We start from the raw sequence: 17,852 nt of genomic DNA, 5'->3' as shown, positions 1-17,852 counted from the left end.
CAGCCAATTTAGTTCATGACGAAGATCGGTCTTCATTGAGCTGTTAAAGCGGGAGCATCGCTGCTGCATTTCACAAACTGCGCAGTCCCTCATCTATGAAAGTGCCATAGAGCCCCTCAGACAATTAGGCAGGGAAAAGCTTTACGACCGTTAGCCGCACCGCCGCGGCGCTCTCGCCACCGGCAGCACAGCCAGGAGCGCTGGCTCGGGCACAAAGGTAATTATAGAACTCTCGTAATGACATGGAGGAAGCTTGCGTCATAACACGCACAGATTTTTTTTATCACAGCGCCATAATTAATTATCATCCTTTACTCTTTGATTCATTCCACTATTCATAACATATTTATACATTCAAGACGAATGATAATTTCCTTCAGGAATTAATCAAAAAGAGGAAGGACTGGTCTCCTCTCGATGGATGATCAAAGACTGTGTGTCTGAGTCTCAACCTGGCTAGCGGCAGAGCTGCCCGCTCTGCTCTGTATGGGTTCAGGCTCTGGGTTCAGGCTCTGGGCTCAGGCTCTGGGTTCAGGCTCTGGGTTCAGGCTCTGGGCTCAGGCTCTGGGTTCAGGCTCTGGGCTCAGGCTCTGGGTTCAGGCTCTGGGCTCAGGCTCTGGGTTCAGGCTCTGGGTTCAGGCTCTGGGTTCAGGCTCTGGGTTCAGGCTCTGGGTTCAGGCTCTGGGCTCAGGCTCTGGGTTCAGGCTCTGGGTTCAGGCTCTGGGTTCAGGCTCTGGGTTCAGGCTCTGGGTTCAGGCTCTGGGTTCAGGCTCTGGGCTCAGGCTCTGGGTTCAGGCTCTGGGTTCAGGCTCTGGGCTCAGGCTCTGGGTTCAGGCTCTGGGCTCAGGCTCTGGGTTCAGGCTCTGGGCTCAGGCTCTGGGTTCAGGCTCTGGGCTCAGGGTTTATGTGCAGGTCTGCAACAGGAGGCTGATAGACCGGTGTCTCTGCAGACGTCTGAAGTACCTAATATGCCTTGATGGGAAAGGTATTGAAATTCACATTCATAACATGCTCAGTAATGGAGCTTGGATGAAAACACACGTGTAACATGATAAGCAGATATGAATTCCTAAATTCCTAATAGAGATGGCATTATGAACGGCTGTCATTTCTTCACCTCTTACCAGTAAAGCCCTTGATGAAGGTGTAGCACCTACACGGGTGTTCAAGTTGCCAATATACACCTGTACAGAATTCTACCAATATATCTGCTATTGACTTGAAGAGATGTAGGATTATCTCCTCTCTGTAAGAGCACTACATTGCATAGCTTACTCCTTGCTCCTAGAGAATGAGCAACATTTACTTCACATATCATCACCACAACCTCAGGGTAAGAGATGGCACAGTTAGAAAACAGGTGTCCACCATCCAACCCTCAGTCGGCACTGCGTTAATAGATGTTTGATGTTTTGACGTCTAGTCAGCTCGATTGTACCTTTCTGGCTGATAATGAGGGCCAATAATGATTCCTGAGCTCGAGGGGTTAATGGTATGTAACCGGCAGAGAAGCTAATTACACGTTACAAACTATTTATCAGATTTTCCATCTGCGCAACGCAAGCACCACAACTCTCATTGTGCATGCTAAATTACTCCTCGGATTATTGTAAAGCAAGTTTCCTTAATTAGGGGCCTGGGCTGCTGTTTTCTTACTCTGAGTAGGTTACCAAACGACATCAAGAGAAGAGGGGAAACATTTGATGACTGGTTAATTTGGGCCTGACATCCCCAACAATTCAAAGCCAGTATCTACAGTATCTTGTATCTACAGTACCTAGCTGTATGAAGAAGAACCAAGCCTCACAGGAATCCACAGACAACAGATTCCAGAATTCCATCAGAGTTTTTTGTTGAGAAGGTGAGTCTTATGGGGGATTTACACTCTAAAATGAGAGAGAGGTGTAAATTGCATCTTGGATCCCATGTAGGCTTGGTGGAGACTGCAATACCGTATAGTCAGATGGCAAGGGAATGTTGTGTGAAAGTTGTTTGAATGGCACATGGAGCTAAACGAGGCTCAGGCCCAGTCCAACAGGCCTCTCTCTCTCCTGCGATCGGTTATTTGAGAAATAACTCATATATTCCCCAGCCCCAAAGGTGTGCCGGAGACCATGGAGACATGTACCATCTCATCTGTCTCTGCAGTAAATTTTATTAAAATTACCTTCATTATAAGACAGTGTTCATTATAAAACCAAAAACGCTGGTCTCCCAGGGCCCAGTGGATTAATAAGGACAGCGGTGTATTTTAAGCCGTAAACTCAGCTCCTCACTGTCCTTAATCTCCTTCCCACTTCACAAGGCCAAATTAACACCTCTCCCAAGCTCTGACGGGACCTCATTAGCAAACTTCCAGGGAAAGAAAGAAAAGAGGAACGAAGGAGAAGAAGGAGGGAAGCGACCAACGACAGCCACCAGCTCTGGGATTAACCCTTTCTGGTGCTTCAGCTCTGTGAAAACTAGGTCGCCTTCGACGTGTTTCTAATCAGTCGCCTGGTTAACGATAATTAGAAGACGAGATCGGACGAGGGATGAGAGAGAAAGTAGGAGGGGTACATTGAAATGAAACAGAAAAGAAATAGAGCCTGTCATGTCGCAAACACTTCAAAGGGAGAAACTTCTCTTTTAAAAGTGCCATGATGAGGGTCCAAATACCAAAAGGGACTCCTCTGGGCCACAGCCCCGGGCGAGCAGATCTCTCAAATACACACACACACACACACACACACACACACACACACACACACACACACACACACACACACACACACACACACACACACACACACACACACACACACACACACACACACACACACACACACACACACACACACACACGCTTGTGACTCATACACCACCTGTTCGGTGCAGCTGTAGGGGAGCTTTAGTGTATCCCAAAACACACAGCCAAACAAGCTCCTGCAATTACAAGTCCTATTTACTGTGCTTCTCACATGAAGCAGCAGGTATAACTCCCACAGCTTTACTCTAAGGCCTGGCAGATTACTGGTGGGTAAAGTTCACAAGCCTCCACAAGCTGTTTGACATTAAGCAGGAAGGTCAAAGTGTATCAGAAAACACCAGGGGTTTTATTTATGATGATGCATACTTTTTCTGCCAAAAATGTACCTTCTGAGCGAGATGACTGTATATACAGTAGGTAGCTAGAACATTTTACTTAAAAATCTGCACATATTGAAGTTTGATGAGAGAGATCCAAAGTAGAAGTGCAGACCTTTTTTCAGTGTTTCTGCATTCAAAATTAGTGCCCCCACATCATAGCATTTCTACCAAACATACTTTCAATAATCTGTCCGTGTAATTTATAAAGGTGATTTATCTCTGTCTGAGTTCAACATCGTTCTACAGGTCCTTTAGCCATTTGTGCCTGTGAGGCAGCCAAACCTGCCTGAGCATGAAATTCAGTGCACCGTCCAAGACATTGCGCTAGTCAGAAAGGAAAATGTGCAGTTTATTAGCTAATCTCATGCTATTCTACACATTCTGGCATGAGGCTGAGAGAAAATGTTGCTGTTTTAAAGCAAATTTCCTGCTATTCTACACGTTTTGCCATGAGGCTGTGAGAACTTTTTGCATTTTTAAAGCTAACTTACTGTAGATATTTTGCATTTTGCCATGGCTTATGATGTGTTCATATGCGCTATCTGGGGGCGAGGGAGCTTTGGGGACCCAAACCCAAAAACAGTATTATACAATGGAAAGAATGCCCTTTTAAAAAGTCACTAGAGTTGACCGTTTCATAGTCGTTCTACAAAAAACTACCCCCCCACTGCTACCAACATTTCCAGTGGAAGCATTGATACCGTTCTTCCTTCAAAACAGAGGCCTCCTTAATTTTCATCTATCTACTTTATTTACTTACTAAACATCTATGCTCCCAGCTGTCAAACATCAATAGTGCTCAAATGAATCCCCTAGGTTCATGTTTGCACAATAAAGATACATCAGGGCACTTTAGATACAGTATTTTGATGTCTCTGCCTTTGCAGTCACAGTAATTCAATTGACATTGGCACCAACCTCACATATCAGCAATGACTTCAGACAAAACAGACTGTCATTTTGGCATAGATAATTACAAACCACTTAAAAAAACATGTAGACTATGATCACACATGAGGACCAGAAAATCCATGCAGAGTGTTATCATATTTTGTGATTCAGCTTTCAGGTTAGTTGAGGAGAGAGAGGTAGACTGGAAACATTATTTGCGGTATCATTTCAATATGCCTCTGCTTTGTGGACCATAACGTAGCTCACAAATGTGATTTATGACCTTGGTTTAATGGCTAGAGCAGAGCCTTGGTAGGTATCAGATGACTTTTTCAATATGGCCACGTCAGAGAGGGCACTGAGAATGCACAATCCAAAACAGGAAATGAGGGCTTGTCTCAGGGAAGAGAATATGAGTAGCCAGATATCTGATCATCTAATGGCAGATAGAGAGCTACTCCACTTTGACAGAAAAGATACCAGTCAATAAGGATCAGATGAAGTGTAACATGAAAACTAGGTCCTTACACATGAATTTCTATCCCGGACCCACCCTATCATCCATCCAAGGCCACAGTTTAATGTGCTGAGTTTTTTGTGTCAGGATGTAGTGGTCAAGTTTCTCCAAATCACGTCAAAGCCCCACTGGCAAAACATGGGCAAGGAGAAGTAGACTCACCTGAGCTTGGAAACTCTTGAGGACAGGAGCCACCATCTCCCGCACTTCCTGAATACGGACAAACAGAACAAACACTTACCATTTTTGAGACACTAGAAGCCAATTGCCCTGGTGAGGACAGGGAAAAACTTCTACTGTACTTTGTATTGTAATTTGTCTCAATAGCATTGAATATACTTATACTTGTTATGGACAATTTTAACGAACAACTGCCAAATGTCTAACGAACAACTGTCAAAAGTCAAATGCTGTTTGATCCCAGATGTATTTTTCTTTAGCACAAATTCCAGCAGAAGAAGCAACATCTCTGGTATGGAGTGAAGTGCGAGGGAGGGAGGCAGATGAGGAAGGGGGGGGGTCTTATAAATTGGGAAAAGCTGAGGAGTTTGAGTGAGAGTCTGTAAGTGGGGATTTCCAGCTTGTACTAGCTCCAGCCGCTCCCTTCCTCCTGGCTCTCAGTCAGCCCCCGGTAAGGGGATTGGGCTGCCTGTGGTGACAGTCTGATCCTGCCTTCTGCACCTGTATTATACTGACAAGATTACAGCACACTCTCACACAGGGATAGGGGCTCTGTAGTCTGACTGGGAGATCCTAGGAACCCTGACCTTAAACAACACCTAGCTGTAGGCCACAGGATTTCATTTAAACCTTAACAGACCTGGAGGAGGGGGGTGGGGTAATGACTGACTTGTCCCAAGCATTGTGCGCCAATGATATACACTAAAGCAGATTTGAAAAATAAAGAAAGAATTACAGGCACATATTGTAGGTAAGCGGGGCTCAAACACTGGCAGAGACTGAGAAAGTCAGTCTGCCTAGTGGAGCGGATACGAGCCGAATGACAGGCAGAACTCATGGCGGGGTTGGGAGAAGGCACGGGGTTGGAGGGTGAAAGGGGCAGGGGGTGGAGGGGGCACTCACCTCCGGAACATTTCTCTTGAACTCCCGGCTCAGCTCCACCAGGTGCTTGTGGGAGTGCTCGCTCTCTTCCTGTCGCCCCGCCAGCTCAGACGCTATTGAGTTTAGCTCCCTCTATAAACACAGACAAAGTGAGAGAGAGTTAGAAAAAGAGAGGCAGAGAGAGACAGCACTTAGAGAGGCTGCCAACAGTCATACAGTGCAGCTTAAAGTTTACATAAATAAAAATACACTGCTGAATATTAACAATGTAATCCTTCATGATCTTATAGCGGTAATACTTACTGCAAGCCCTGGCCCATAAATAATTAAGCCAAAATAAATCCAATACCTACAGTAGCAGAAAGCCTTTTAGATAATCAGTATTTGAAATAATCAATAAGCTTGCAACAACCATGGAACTCCAGTGAGAGAGAGTGGAGAGAGAGAGAGTAGAGAGAGAGAGAGAGAGAGAGAGTGACGAGAGAGAGAGTAGAGAGAGAGAGAGGAGAGAGAGAGAGAGGAGAGAGAGAGAGAGTGACGAGAGAGAGAGTAGAGAGAGAGAGAGAGAGAGAGTGACGAGAGAGAGAGTAGAGAGAGAGAGAGGAGAGAGAGAGAGAGGAGAGAGAGAGAGAGTGACGAGAGAGAGAGTAGAGAGAGAGAGAGAGAGAGAGAGTGACGAGAGAGAGAGTAGAGAGAGAGAGAGAGGAGAGAGAGAGGAGAGAGAGAGAGAGAGAGTGTGGAGAAAGAGAGAGGAGAGAAAAAGGAAAAACAAGGCGGAGTCACGTGGGAAGGACCCAATAACCTGACAAATACCCTTATAAACAAATACAGAGCTTCCTGGAGAAACGAGGAGCTGATTTCAAGCCCAGACAAGATTCAAACACAAAGCACTGTCCGTTCTTTCTGCCACAATAAACACAGATAACAGTGAAGCCTCTCCCGTATTCAAATCTCTCTTCCACTGCCTTCCTACATCTTTACATTGATGTCAGGTAGGGCTGGGACGGTCATGGAATTTTAGACGACGGTTAAAGCCAGCCATAATAGCCATTTGAATAGCACTTTGGATTTGAAACTATAATGACTATGGAGGTTAAAGTGCAGACTCAGCTTTAATTTGAGGGTATTTTCATCCATAGAACTGTTTAGAAATTATAGCACTTTTTGTACATAGTCCCCCCATTTTATGGGACCAAAAGTATTGGGACAGATTCCCTTACACCACATAAAAGTATGTGGACACCCCTTCAAATTAGTGGATTTGGCTATTTCAGCCACACCCGTTGCTGACAGGTGTATAAAATCGAGCACACAGCCATGCAATCTCCATAGACAAACATTGGCAGTAGAATGGCCCGTACTGAAGAGCTTAGTGACTTTCAATGTGGCACTGTCATAGGATGCCACCTTTCCAACAAGTCAGTTCGTCAAATTTCTGCCCTGCTTGAGCTGCCCTGTTCAACTGTAAGTGCTGGTATTGTGAAGTGGAAACATCTAGGAGCAACAATGGCTCTGCCGCAAAGTGGTAGGCCACACAAGCTCACAGAACTGGTCCGCTGAGTGCTAAAATGGTTGTCCTCAACCGAGTTACAAACTGCCTCTGGAAGCAACGTCAGCACAATAACTGTTCATCGGGAGCTTCATGTAATGGGTTTCCATGGCCGAGCAGCCGCACACAAGCCTAACATCACCATGCACAATGCCAAGCCTCGGCTGGAGTGGTGTAAAGTTTGTCGTAATTGGACTCGGGAGAAGTGGAAACGCATTCTCTGGAGTGATGAATCACGCTTCACCATCTGGCAGTCCGGGGGAAGTTTGGGGAAGGCCCTTTCCTGTTTCAGCATGACAATGCCCCTGTGCACAAAGCAAGGTCCATACAGAAATGGTTTGTCGAGATCGGTGTGGAAGAACTTGACTGGCCTGCACAGAGCCCTGACCTCAACCCCATCGAAAACCTTTGGGATAAATTGGAACGCCAACATCGAGCTATGGCTAATTGCCCAACATCAGTGCCCGACCTCACTAATGATCTTGTGTGGAAGCAAGTCCACGCAGCAATGTTCCAACATCTAGTGGAAAGCCTTCCCAGGAGGGTGGAGGCTGTTATAGCAGCAAAGGGGAGACCAACTCCATATTAATGCCCATGATTTTGGAATGAGATGTTCGACTTTTGGCCATGTAGTGTATACAGTATGTGTATTAAAGTTGTCAGTTTAGTATTTGGTCCCATATTCCTAGCACGGCATGATTAAATGCATGCTATTCAATCGATCACTGCCCGCACCTGCCCGCCCATCCAGCATCACTACTCTGGACGGCTCTAACTTAGAATACGTGGACAACTACAAATACCTAGGTGTCTGGTTAGACTGTAAACTCTCCTTCCAGACTCACATTAAGCATCTCCAATCCAAAATGAAATCTAGAATCAGCTTCCTATATCGCAAAAAAGCATCCTTCACTCATGCTGCCAAACATACCCTCGTAAAACTGACCATCCTACCGATCCTCGACTTTGGTGATGTCATCTATAAAATAGCCTCCAACACTCTACTCAACAAATTGGATGCAGTCTATCACAGTGCCATCCGTTTTGTCACCAAAGCCCCATACACTACCCACCACTGCGACCTGTACGCTCTCGTTGGTTGGCCCTCGCTTCATACTCATCGCCAAACCCACTGGCTCCAGATCATCTACAAGTCTCTGCTAGGTAAAGCCCCACCTTATCTCAGCTCACTGGTCACCATAGCAGCACCCACCTGTAGCACGCGCTCCAGCAGGTATATCTCATTGGTCACCCGCAAAAGCCAATTCCTCCTTTGGTCGCCTTTCCTTCCAGTTCTCTGCTGCCAATGACTGGAACGAACTGCAAAAATCACTGAAGCTGGAGACTCATATCTCCCTCACTAGCTTTAAGCACCAGCTGTCAGAGCAGCTCACAGATCACTGCACCTGTACATAGCCCATCTGTAAACAGCCCATCTATCTACCTCATCCCCATAGTGTATTTATTTATTTATCTTGCTCCTTTGCACCCCACTATCTCTACTTGCACATTCATCTTCTGCACATCTACCATTCCAGTGTTTAATTGCTATATTGTAATTACTTCGCCACCATGGCCTATTTATTGCCTTAACTCCCTTATCTTACCTCATTTGCACACACTGTATATAGACTTTTACGTTACCTTGTTTTCTACTGTATTATTGACTGTATGTTTTGTTTATTCCATGTGTAACTCTGTGTTGTTGTATGTGTCGAATTACTATGCTTTATCTTGGCCAGGTCGCAGTTGCAAATGAGAACTTGTTCTCAACTAGCCTACCTGGCTAAATAAAAGGTGAAATAAATAAATAAATAAAAATTACATCAATGCATGGATGCATTTGCTGTTTGTTTTGGTTGTGTTTCAGAAAATGTTGTGCCCAATTGAAATGAATGGTAAATAATGTATTGTGTCATTTTGGAGTAGATTGTATTGTAAATAAGAATAGAATATGTTTCTAAACACCGTGGATGAAACCATGATTACGGATAGACCTACATGAATCTGAACAATGACACAACTATCATACCCCGCTAATCTCTCACCATTACAATAACAGGGAAGGTTAGCATATTTTGGGGGTATGCTGTTATGCCTCTGTAACTTTCTCACTCATCATTACTCACGGTTTATTCAGGATTATCTGTAATCATTCTAGCATCCACATTAACGTAGAAGTGTTTAGAAATATATTCTATTCTTATTTACAATAAAAGTGACTCCAAAATTGGAATCCAAAGTGATTGGAGTACAGAGCCAAAACAACAACAAAATTGTCATGGCCTTTCAACTGACATTACAAGAAAACAAATTGAAATCAAATCTTATTTGTCACATGCGCCGAATACAACAGGTGTAGTACGCACAGTGAAATGCTTACTTACAAGACCTTAACCAACAATGCAGTTAAGAAAAAAAGTTGAAGTATTTACTAAAATAATCTGAAAAAAAATAAGAAAGGTAACAAATAATTAAGGAGCAACAATAAAATAACAGTAGTGAGATTATATACAGGGAGTACTGGTACAGAGTCAATGTGCGAGGGCACCGGTTAGTCGAGGTAATTGAGGTAATATGTACATGTAGGTAGAGGTAAAGTGACTATGCATACTGTAGATAATAAACAGAGAGTAGCAGCAGCGTAAAAAGGGGGGGGGGGGGGGGGGGGGGACGACGACGACAATGCTCATAGTCCACGTAGTCCTTTGATTAGCTGTTCAGGAGTCTTATGGCTTGGGGGTAGAAGCTGTTAAGAAGCCTTTTGGACCTAGACTTGGCGCTCCAGTACCGCTTGCCATGCAGTAGCAGAGAGAACAATCTATGACTTGGGTGGCTGGAGTCTTTGACAATTTTTAGGGCCTTCCTCTGACACCGTCTGGTGTAGAGGTCCTGGACGGCAGGAAGCTTGGCCCCAGTGATGTACTGGGCCACATGCACTACCCTCTGTAGTACCCTGCGGTCAGAGGCCGAGCAGTTGCCATACCAGGCAGTGATGCAACCAGTCAGGATGTTCTCGATGGTGCAGCTGTAGAACGGGAATAGGCTTTGTTGTGCCCTCTTCATGACTGTCTTAGTGTGTTTGGACCATGATAGTTTGTTGGTGATGTGGACACCAAGGAACTTGAAGCTCTCAACCTGCTCCACTACAGCCCCGTCAATGAGAATGTCAGTGTGCTCGGTTCTCCTTTTCCTGTAGTCCACAATCATCTCCTTAGTCTTGGTTACGTTGAGGGATAGGTTGTTATTCTGGCACCACCCGGCCAGGTCTCTGACCTCCTCCCTATAGTCTGTCTCGTCGTTGTCATTGATCAGGCCTACCACTGTTGTGTCGTCAGCAAACTTAATGATGGTGTTGGAGTCGTGCTTGGCCAGGCAGTCATGGGTGAACAGGGAGTACAGGAGGGGACTGTGCACGCACCCCTGAGGGGCCCCTGTGTTGAAGATCAGCGTGGCAGATGTGTTGTTACCTACCCTTACCACCTGGGGGGTGGCCCGTCACGCCAGGATCCAGTTGCAGAGGGAGGTGTTTAGTCTCAGGGTCCTTAGCTTAATGATGAGCTTTGAGGGCACTATGGTGTTGAACGCTGAATTGTATTCAATGAATAACATTCTCACGTAGGTGCTCCTTTTGTCCAGGTGGGAAAGGGCAGTGTGGAGTGCAATAGAGATTGCATCATCTGTGGATCTGTTGGAGCAGTATGCAAACGCCTGGTTATGAGTGGTTATTTTATTTTCATGACGGTCTTCATCCATAACCGTCGGTGCAAATATTGTTCACTAAAATGTTCCCCATTAGCAGGTAGCCTAGCGGTTCAGAGCATTGGCCCAGTAAACGAAAGGTTGCTGATTCAAATCCCAGATCCGGAAAGGTGGAAAAATCTGCCGTTCTACCCTTGAGCAAAGCAGTTAACCCCCAACAACAACTGCTCTCCGGACACAGTTGATTAAGGCACCTCTAATTCAGAGGGGTTGGGTTAAACGCAGAAGACACATTTCAGTTGAATGCATTCAGTTGTGCAACTGACCGGGTATCCCCTTTCCCTAGTGTAACAAATCATGCCTGAATAACAATTCATATTGTTTGAATATATGATATCAAATAGATCCTTCAATACCTGGTGATACAGTACTTGCATGTTGTTAGAACTAAAACTCCACCCTATCAACATCCAAAGCAATTTATACTAGCCTCACCATACCACATGCCATCCACAAATTCAACTGATCAATCATCCAATTTCCAGCTCCAAAAAATACACATCTCAAATATTCCTAGAGTACAAGTCTCCACTGAGCCAAACAAAGTTTGTCCCTCTTCAATCCCATCTCTTTTCCTCTCCTCTTGGACTGGTTTTATTTGATGAAGGTATTCCCTTGTAACTGCTGGCATACAATATAAAACTGGAGTGGGGGATTCAATTACCACAGTGAATTTATATATGCTGGAAAATTCAATTGACTGTGTTTTAATTAATCTCCAGTCTTACTTAAAGGCAATTTAATAAATTATCACGAGCCAAAAAAGAGAGCGAAAACCTAGGGATAAAACTCCAGTTCCATATTTGAAACATTTAACTTATTCTACTTATTCCCAGTGAAGGCATTTTAACCCTTCAATTTGATCACATCTTGATGTAATTAGATTCCTGTATTGGTCCTTGAAAAGAGGCCATCTTTCTCTCTCCAAAACTAGCGACAGAATGCTCCCATTGACAAGTCTTATTTGATATCCCTTGGTGACAATTGTGCCTTTGTTCAAAACAGTCCTTTGCCTCGGGACTTTCTCCAAGAGTCCGAATGGATTATACTCCCCTTGGCCCATCCCTTTCTAATGCATGTACAGTGCCTTCAGAAAGTATTCATACCCATTGACGTATTCCACATTTTGTTGTGTTACAAGCTGAATACAAAATTGATTAAATATATTTTTTCTCATCCATCGACACACAATACCCCATAGTGACTAAGTGAAAACAAGTTTTTAGAAATGTTTGTACATTTATTGAAAATGAAATACAAGAATATTTCATTTATCGTACAAACTGTAAGTATTCAACCGCCTGAGTCAATACATGTTAGAATCACCTTTGGCAGCGATTACAGCTGAGAGTCTTTCCGGGTAAGTCTCCAAGAGCTTTGCACACCTAGATTTCACAATATTTACATAAAATTCTTCAAGATCTGTCAAGTTGGTTGTTGATCATTACCAGATAATATTTATATTTGGCCTTGTGTTTTAGGTTATTGTCCTGCTGAAAGGTGAATTTGTCTCTCAGTTTCTGTTGGAAAGCAGACTGAACCAGGTTTTCCTCTAGGAGTTTGCCTGTGCTTACCTATATTTCATTTATTTTAATCAAAAAAAAACTCCCTAGTCCTTGTCGATGACACACATACCCATAACATGAATCAGCAACCACCATGCTTGAAAATATGAAGAGTGGTACTCAGTGATGTGTTGTGTTGGATTTGTCCCAAACATAACACTTTGTATTCAGGACATAAAGTTCATTTATTTGCCAAATTTTTTGCAGTTTTACTTTAGTGATTTTTTGCAAACAGGATGCATGATTTTAAATATTTTTATTCTGTTCAGGCTTCCTTCTTTTCACTCTGTCAATTAGGTTAGTATTGTGGAGTAACTACAATGTTGTTGATCCATCCTCAGTTTTCTCCTATCATAGCCATTAAACTCTATAACTGTTTTAAAGTCACCACTGGCCTCATAGTGAAATCCCTGATTGGTTTCCTTCATCTTCGGCAACTGAGTTAGGAAGGACACCTGTATCTTTGTAGTGACTGGGTGTATTGATACACCGTCCAAAGTGTAATTAATACCTTCATCATGCTCAAAGGGATATTCAATGTCTGTTTTTGTATTTTTACCCATCTACCAATAGCTGCCCTTCTTTGTGAAGCACTGGAAAACCTCCCTGATCTTTGTGGTTGAATCTGTTTGAAATTCACTGCTCGACTGAGGGACCTTACAGATAATTGTTTGTGTGGAGTACAGAGATGAGGCAGTCATTCAAAAATCATGTTATCCCTATCATTGCACAAAGAGTGGGTCCATGCAACTTATTATGAAACTTGTTAAGCAAATGTGTACTCCTGCATTTATTTAGGCTTGCCATAATAAAGGGGTTGAATACTTATTGACTGAAGATATTTTAGCTTTTCATTTTTTATAAAATGTTAAACAATTCTAAAAACATAATGCCACGTTGACATGGGGTATTGTGTGTAAGCCAGTGACACAAAATCTCAATTTAATCAATTTTAAATGCAGGCTGTAACACAACAAAATGTGGAAAAAGTCAAGGGGTGTGAATACTTTTAAAAGGCAGATTGGAGATTGGGAATCCTGGTGTTAACGGCAAAACCAAGCATTGTATTTTTGTAAGAAACATATTCCTATTTGGTTCACGACTGCCTGCACTCCTACAAACTAGTCACTGTTCGTCAGTCAGCCATCCTACCACATCTTGAATTAGATTTTTCTGAGATTTGGGACTTGGCTGTGAGGAGTGGACTAACCTCCAACAGATTCAAGCAGCTCTAGACCACCAGCTAATCTGGCTGAGAGAGAATCCTGGTAGAAGTGGCTTTGTGTGGATTATAGTGCTGATTCTGAATTGCCCAGTGCTTGCTTCATTGACGAAGAGGCTGTAAGGTAAAGCAAATCACATTGATGCCTCATTCAGTCAAGTTGACAACAATTTCTGGTCCTGCTTCACATGAACAGTCCAACAACATATGTATAGTATTTACATGGTAGTTATGTGGATATTTTATAAGTAGAGTATATAGTACAGTGTTTGCAGTATGCTCAAAGTCCACTCCATGTTTATTAATTGCAAAAGTGGAAGCATCAGTCTACAGTGTTGGACAAGGAATGTAAAACTTCTAAAAACGTATCAAATGGCATCATAGCAGAGCATTTCTTTTGATTGCATCTTACATATACCAATAAGGGAACAGTCTTCCGTTTCCATTCAGTTGTAACTAACTTCACCAAAGAGAACAGTGAATAGTCCCATGGGAGTAAAACAACAAAAGCTAGTTCCCTGGCATTTCTGAACAGGCTGGGCAACAGCGCATCAAATAAAACCTGGTGTCTGTCCACTTTCTTGAAGGGAATTGAAGCAGAACATTGTGTTTGCCTGTTTGGTTTTCTTGAAGAGACGGATGATGGAGCAACTATACAACCTAGTGTACTTCAAGTCTCATGAACCAAAATAGTTCTGAAAAGATTTTCACCACACTAATCAAATCTGATCCATTTCAACTTGAGCTTTGGGCAACTTTGAGATCTCTGATAAGATTCACTTATCCATCTCCATGATGCTAAGCGTATATCTGCACGGAGAATCCAAAACAACAACAACACACACAAATCTAGAGGTCCTATACTCCTGATTGCCTACATTGAAAATAGGGGGAGTAAGCAAGTTCCATTCCCTAGGCAAAGAAGAATTTCCCAGTAATCGTTTGACAGGTTTTAAAAAAGGCGATCGGGACCGAATTTTCAGTATGTGGCAGTCGGGTCAATACCGAGCTCCTGTCATTAAGCCTCTGCCAGTCAAACATCCAGCCGTAATTGATGAGTTTCCTCTGGGGAGGGTGGAGCTGTCGCTGGGGTGGGGGGTGGGGAGGTGTGGGGGGGTGGGGTATTTGGAGGAGGGGGGGGTAAGGGGGATGCTGAGCAGGCCGGTCCAGAGGGAGGGAGTGATGGGGAGGCCGAGGCTGGGCCCTGCTGAGAACAGCGTCTGTGGAGGAGCCGTCACATGTCTTGACAGACAGCCAGTCACACAGCATTGAGCGGGTCAGGTATTTATGCATATGTGTGTTGTGTTGCAGAAAAGACTGCAGGGAGTGGTCTCATTGGACCCAACGGAGGGAGAGGAAAAACAAGACAAGCAAAATGGTGGGTAATGGTGATAACAAAGCAGTGGAGAGATGATCTCAGGAATATAATGCGTTTGGTACTAGAATATATCGACAATGCTATGAAACAAATCCCCATTGGACCATTGCCAGCATTGATGTTATCCATTAGAAATAGTATGAATATTTATTAAAGCTTGTTAGTCCATCAATCCCACTCCAAACCGTTTACATCCACTGACGTTAGTCTATAAAACATTCAATACATAAAATGCATACAACAACAGTAGCGTGTGAGAAGCGTAGAAAATGTTTTCTGTAAAAATGTGAAGCTATCATATTGTAGAAGAGCCTCCTACATTTGACATTGATTCATTAAAGCTACTCCTCTTGATTACAGGTTGTACACTGTTTTTTGGCCTTCCACAAAGACAAAACAATGGTGGAAGATGTTGACAACTGGTAAAAAAAACGACTAAGATATTGCAATATAATTTAGACTGAGTCACAATCACTATATTGCGTAGTTGGCTTGGACAGCACAAATGAAATAGGAAAATAATCGGGCAGGGAGGAAAGAGGGGAAAATGCAAATGGGGTATTCTTTTTCTTTTTGTATCACATCTAATTGCAATCATAGGCAGATGTCTGAAAGTGCGACAGTATCAGCAGAATTGCTGCTGAGAGCACAGAATCTTTGTCTAAAAATAATCAGACATTCTGTGTGCTGCTGTTTGTTATAATGGTAATCGATGCTGGAGGCTTTGAATTCCATCAATTTATAGATCCACTCTGTTCTGCCTGGTGACTTTACTACATCACAACCCCCACTGCATACGCACACCGAGAGAGAATCAAGCACACACATACACACACTGCATGTAAGCTCACACACAAAAGAGCACACACACAAACACAGACACATGCACACAGTGGTCGTACCAAGGCAGCGCAGGGGCCAGTGTGTGATTCAGATGAGTGTAGTTTCCTTTCATACATTCCTTATCACCTCCTATTCTCTGTAAGACACCAGAGTCCATAGCCGTCTCAGATTAGCCCTGCATCTCAGACGCCACATTTGAGAGGGGGATCGATCAATAAATCAAATCACCACAATCAATGGCCCCGATCACTGCAGTCTAGTCTGGTCTCAACGTTATTACTGGCACCCCCCAGCCGCTGAGGAGAAAAAAGAAAAACAAGGCTGGGGAGGGAGAGGGGGTTCAGGGCAGGCAGAGCCTCGGCTGGCTGGCTTCTGTCCATATGAAATATGGAAGATGATCCCTTATCTGGCTTTCTCCCTGGGCTGACCGACCGACCGACCGACAGGCAAGCAGCTTGTTGTGGATGGTTGGTCCAGACTTGCAGACACAGAGGGAGGCGGGAGGGAGGGGCTGTTGACTGACCTCTGTGACCTGGCCCTGGGAACTTCAACCTCCCCCAAACACACTCTGAAAGGGTAGGCCTGGGGGGCCAGCTATCACCTGGCTGCTTCCTCCCTGCATCTGTCTCTCTCTACATCTCTAGACCACTGTCTACTATAGTACATCTCTGTTCATTCAGCTTGGCTGGAGCTGCTCTCCTTTCCACTAATCCACTCTCCACTGTCTTCAGACCATAAGGTAGTGATTGGTACCAGAGTGTCCACTGTGTTCAGACCATAAGGTAGTGATTGGTACCAGAGTGTCCACTGTGTTCAGACCATAAGGTAGTGATTGGTACCAGAGTGTCCACTGTGTTCAGACCATAAGGTAGTGATTGATACCAGAGTGTCCAGTGTGTTCAGACCAATCACCACAGTGACCTGTAAGCTCTCGTTGACTGGCCCTCGATTCATACTCGCCGCCAAACCCACTGGCTCCAGGTCATCTATAAGTCTTTGCTAGGTAAAGCCCCACCTTATCTCAGCTCACTGGTCACCATAGCAGCACTCACCAGTAGCACGCACTCCAGCAGGTGTATCTCACTGGTCACCCCCAAAGCCAATTCCTCCTTTGGCCGCCTTCCCTTCCAGTTCTCTGCTGCCAATGACTGGAACGAACTGCAAAAATCACTGAAGCTGGAGACTCTTATCTCCCTCACTAGCTTTAAGCACCAGCTGTCAGAGCAGCTCAGAGATCACTGCACCTGTACATTGCCCATCTGTAAATAGCCCATCCAACTACCTCATCCCCATACTGTATTTATTCATTTATCTTGCTCCTTTGCACCCCACTATCTCTACTTGCACATTCATCTTCTGCACATCTACCATTCCAGTGTTTAAATGCTATATTGTAATGACTTCGCCACCATGGCCTATTTATTGCCTTTACCTCCCTTATCTTACCTCATTTGCACACACTGTAGATAGACTTTTTTTCTCTACTGTATTATTGACTGTATGTTTGTTTTACTCCATGTGTAACTCTGTGTTGTTGTATGTGTCGAACTGCTTTGCTTTATCTTGGCCAGGTCGCAGTTGCAAATGAGAACTTGTTCTCAACTTGTCTACCTGGCTAAATAAAGGTGAAATAAAATGTAAATAAGGTAGTGATTGGTACCAGTGTCCACTGTGCAGCTAGAAGTACAGTACATACACATTAGAAATTGGTGGTGCTGTACAGTTTGTGTAGGCTCAACTCTGAAAATCTCATTTTATTTTGACACCTTTCTAAACCTTGGACTAGTAAACCTGATAAATCATCCACAATAATTAATCCCCAGTCAGTCAGGCTGTCTTCAAACAGCATGCTAAATCTTACAAAGGGGATGAGAGGCGCGTGAGCGTCACAGCCATCAGCAAAAGGTGTGACTGGTGTTGACAGACATTATTAG

At 43.9% G+C, this 17,852-nt stretch overlaps 1 protein-coding gene across 3 annotated transcripts in view; it reads right to left on the bottom strand.

Moving 5' to 3' along the window:
• Window positions 1-17,852, bottom strand: part of LOC106579952 (homeobox protein cut-like 2) — a 122,478-nt gene that overhangs the window by 65,056 nt on the left and 39,570 nt on the right. For 2 of the 3 annotated variants that reach the window (XM_014160399.3, XM_014160400.3), the window contains exons 2-3: window positions 5,621-5,731; window positions 4,700-4,747 (exon numbers count right to left, since the gene is read on the bottom strand). In XM_014160399.3, coding sequence (XP_014015874.1) covers window positions 4,700-4,747; window positions 5,621-5,731 — 159 coding nt within the window. Of the gene's footprint in view, window positions 1-4,699; window positions 4,748-5,620; window positions 5,732-5,902; window positions 6,273-17,852 lie in introns of those variants that run through there. The other variant, XM_045703043.2, reaches the window with a different exon arrangement.

The sequence above is a fragment of the Salmo salar genome, chromosome 20 (assembly GCF_965601325.2).
Source record: "Salmo salar chromosome 20, fSalSal1, whole genome shotgun sequence".
Lineage (NCBI taxonomy): Eukaryota > Metazoa > Chordata > Actinopteri > Salmoniformes > Salmonidae > Salmo > Salmo salar.
This window is presented reverse-complemented; position numbering and strand designations above follow the sequence as displayed.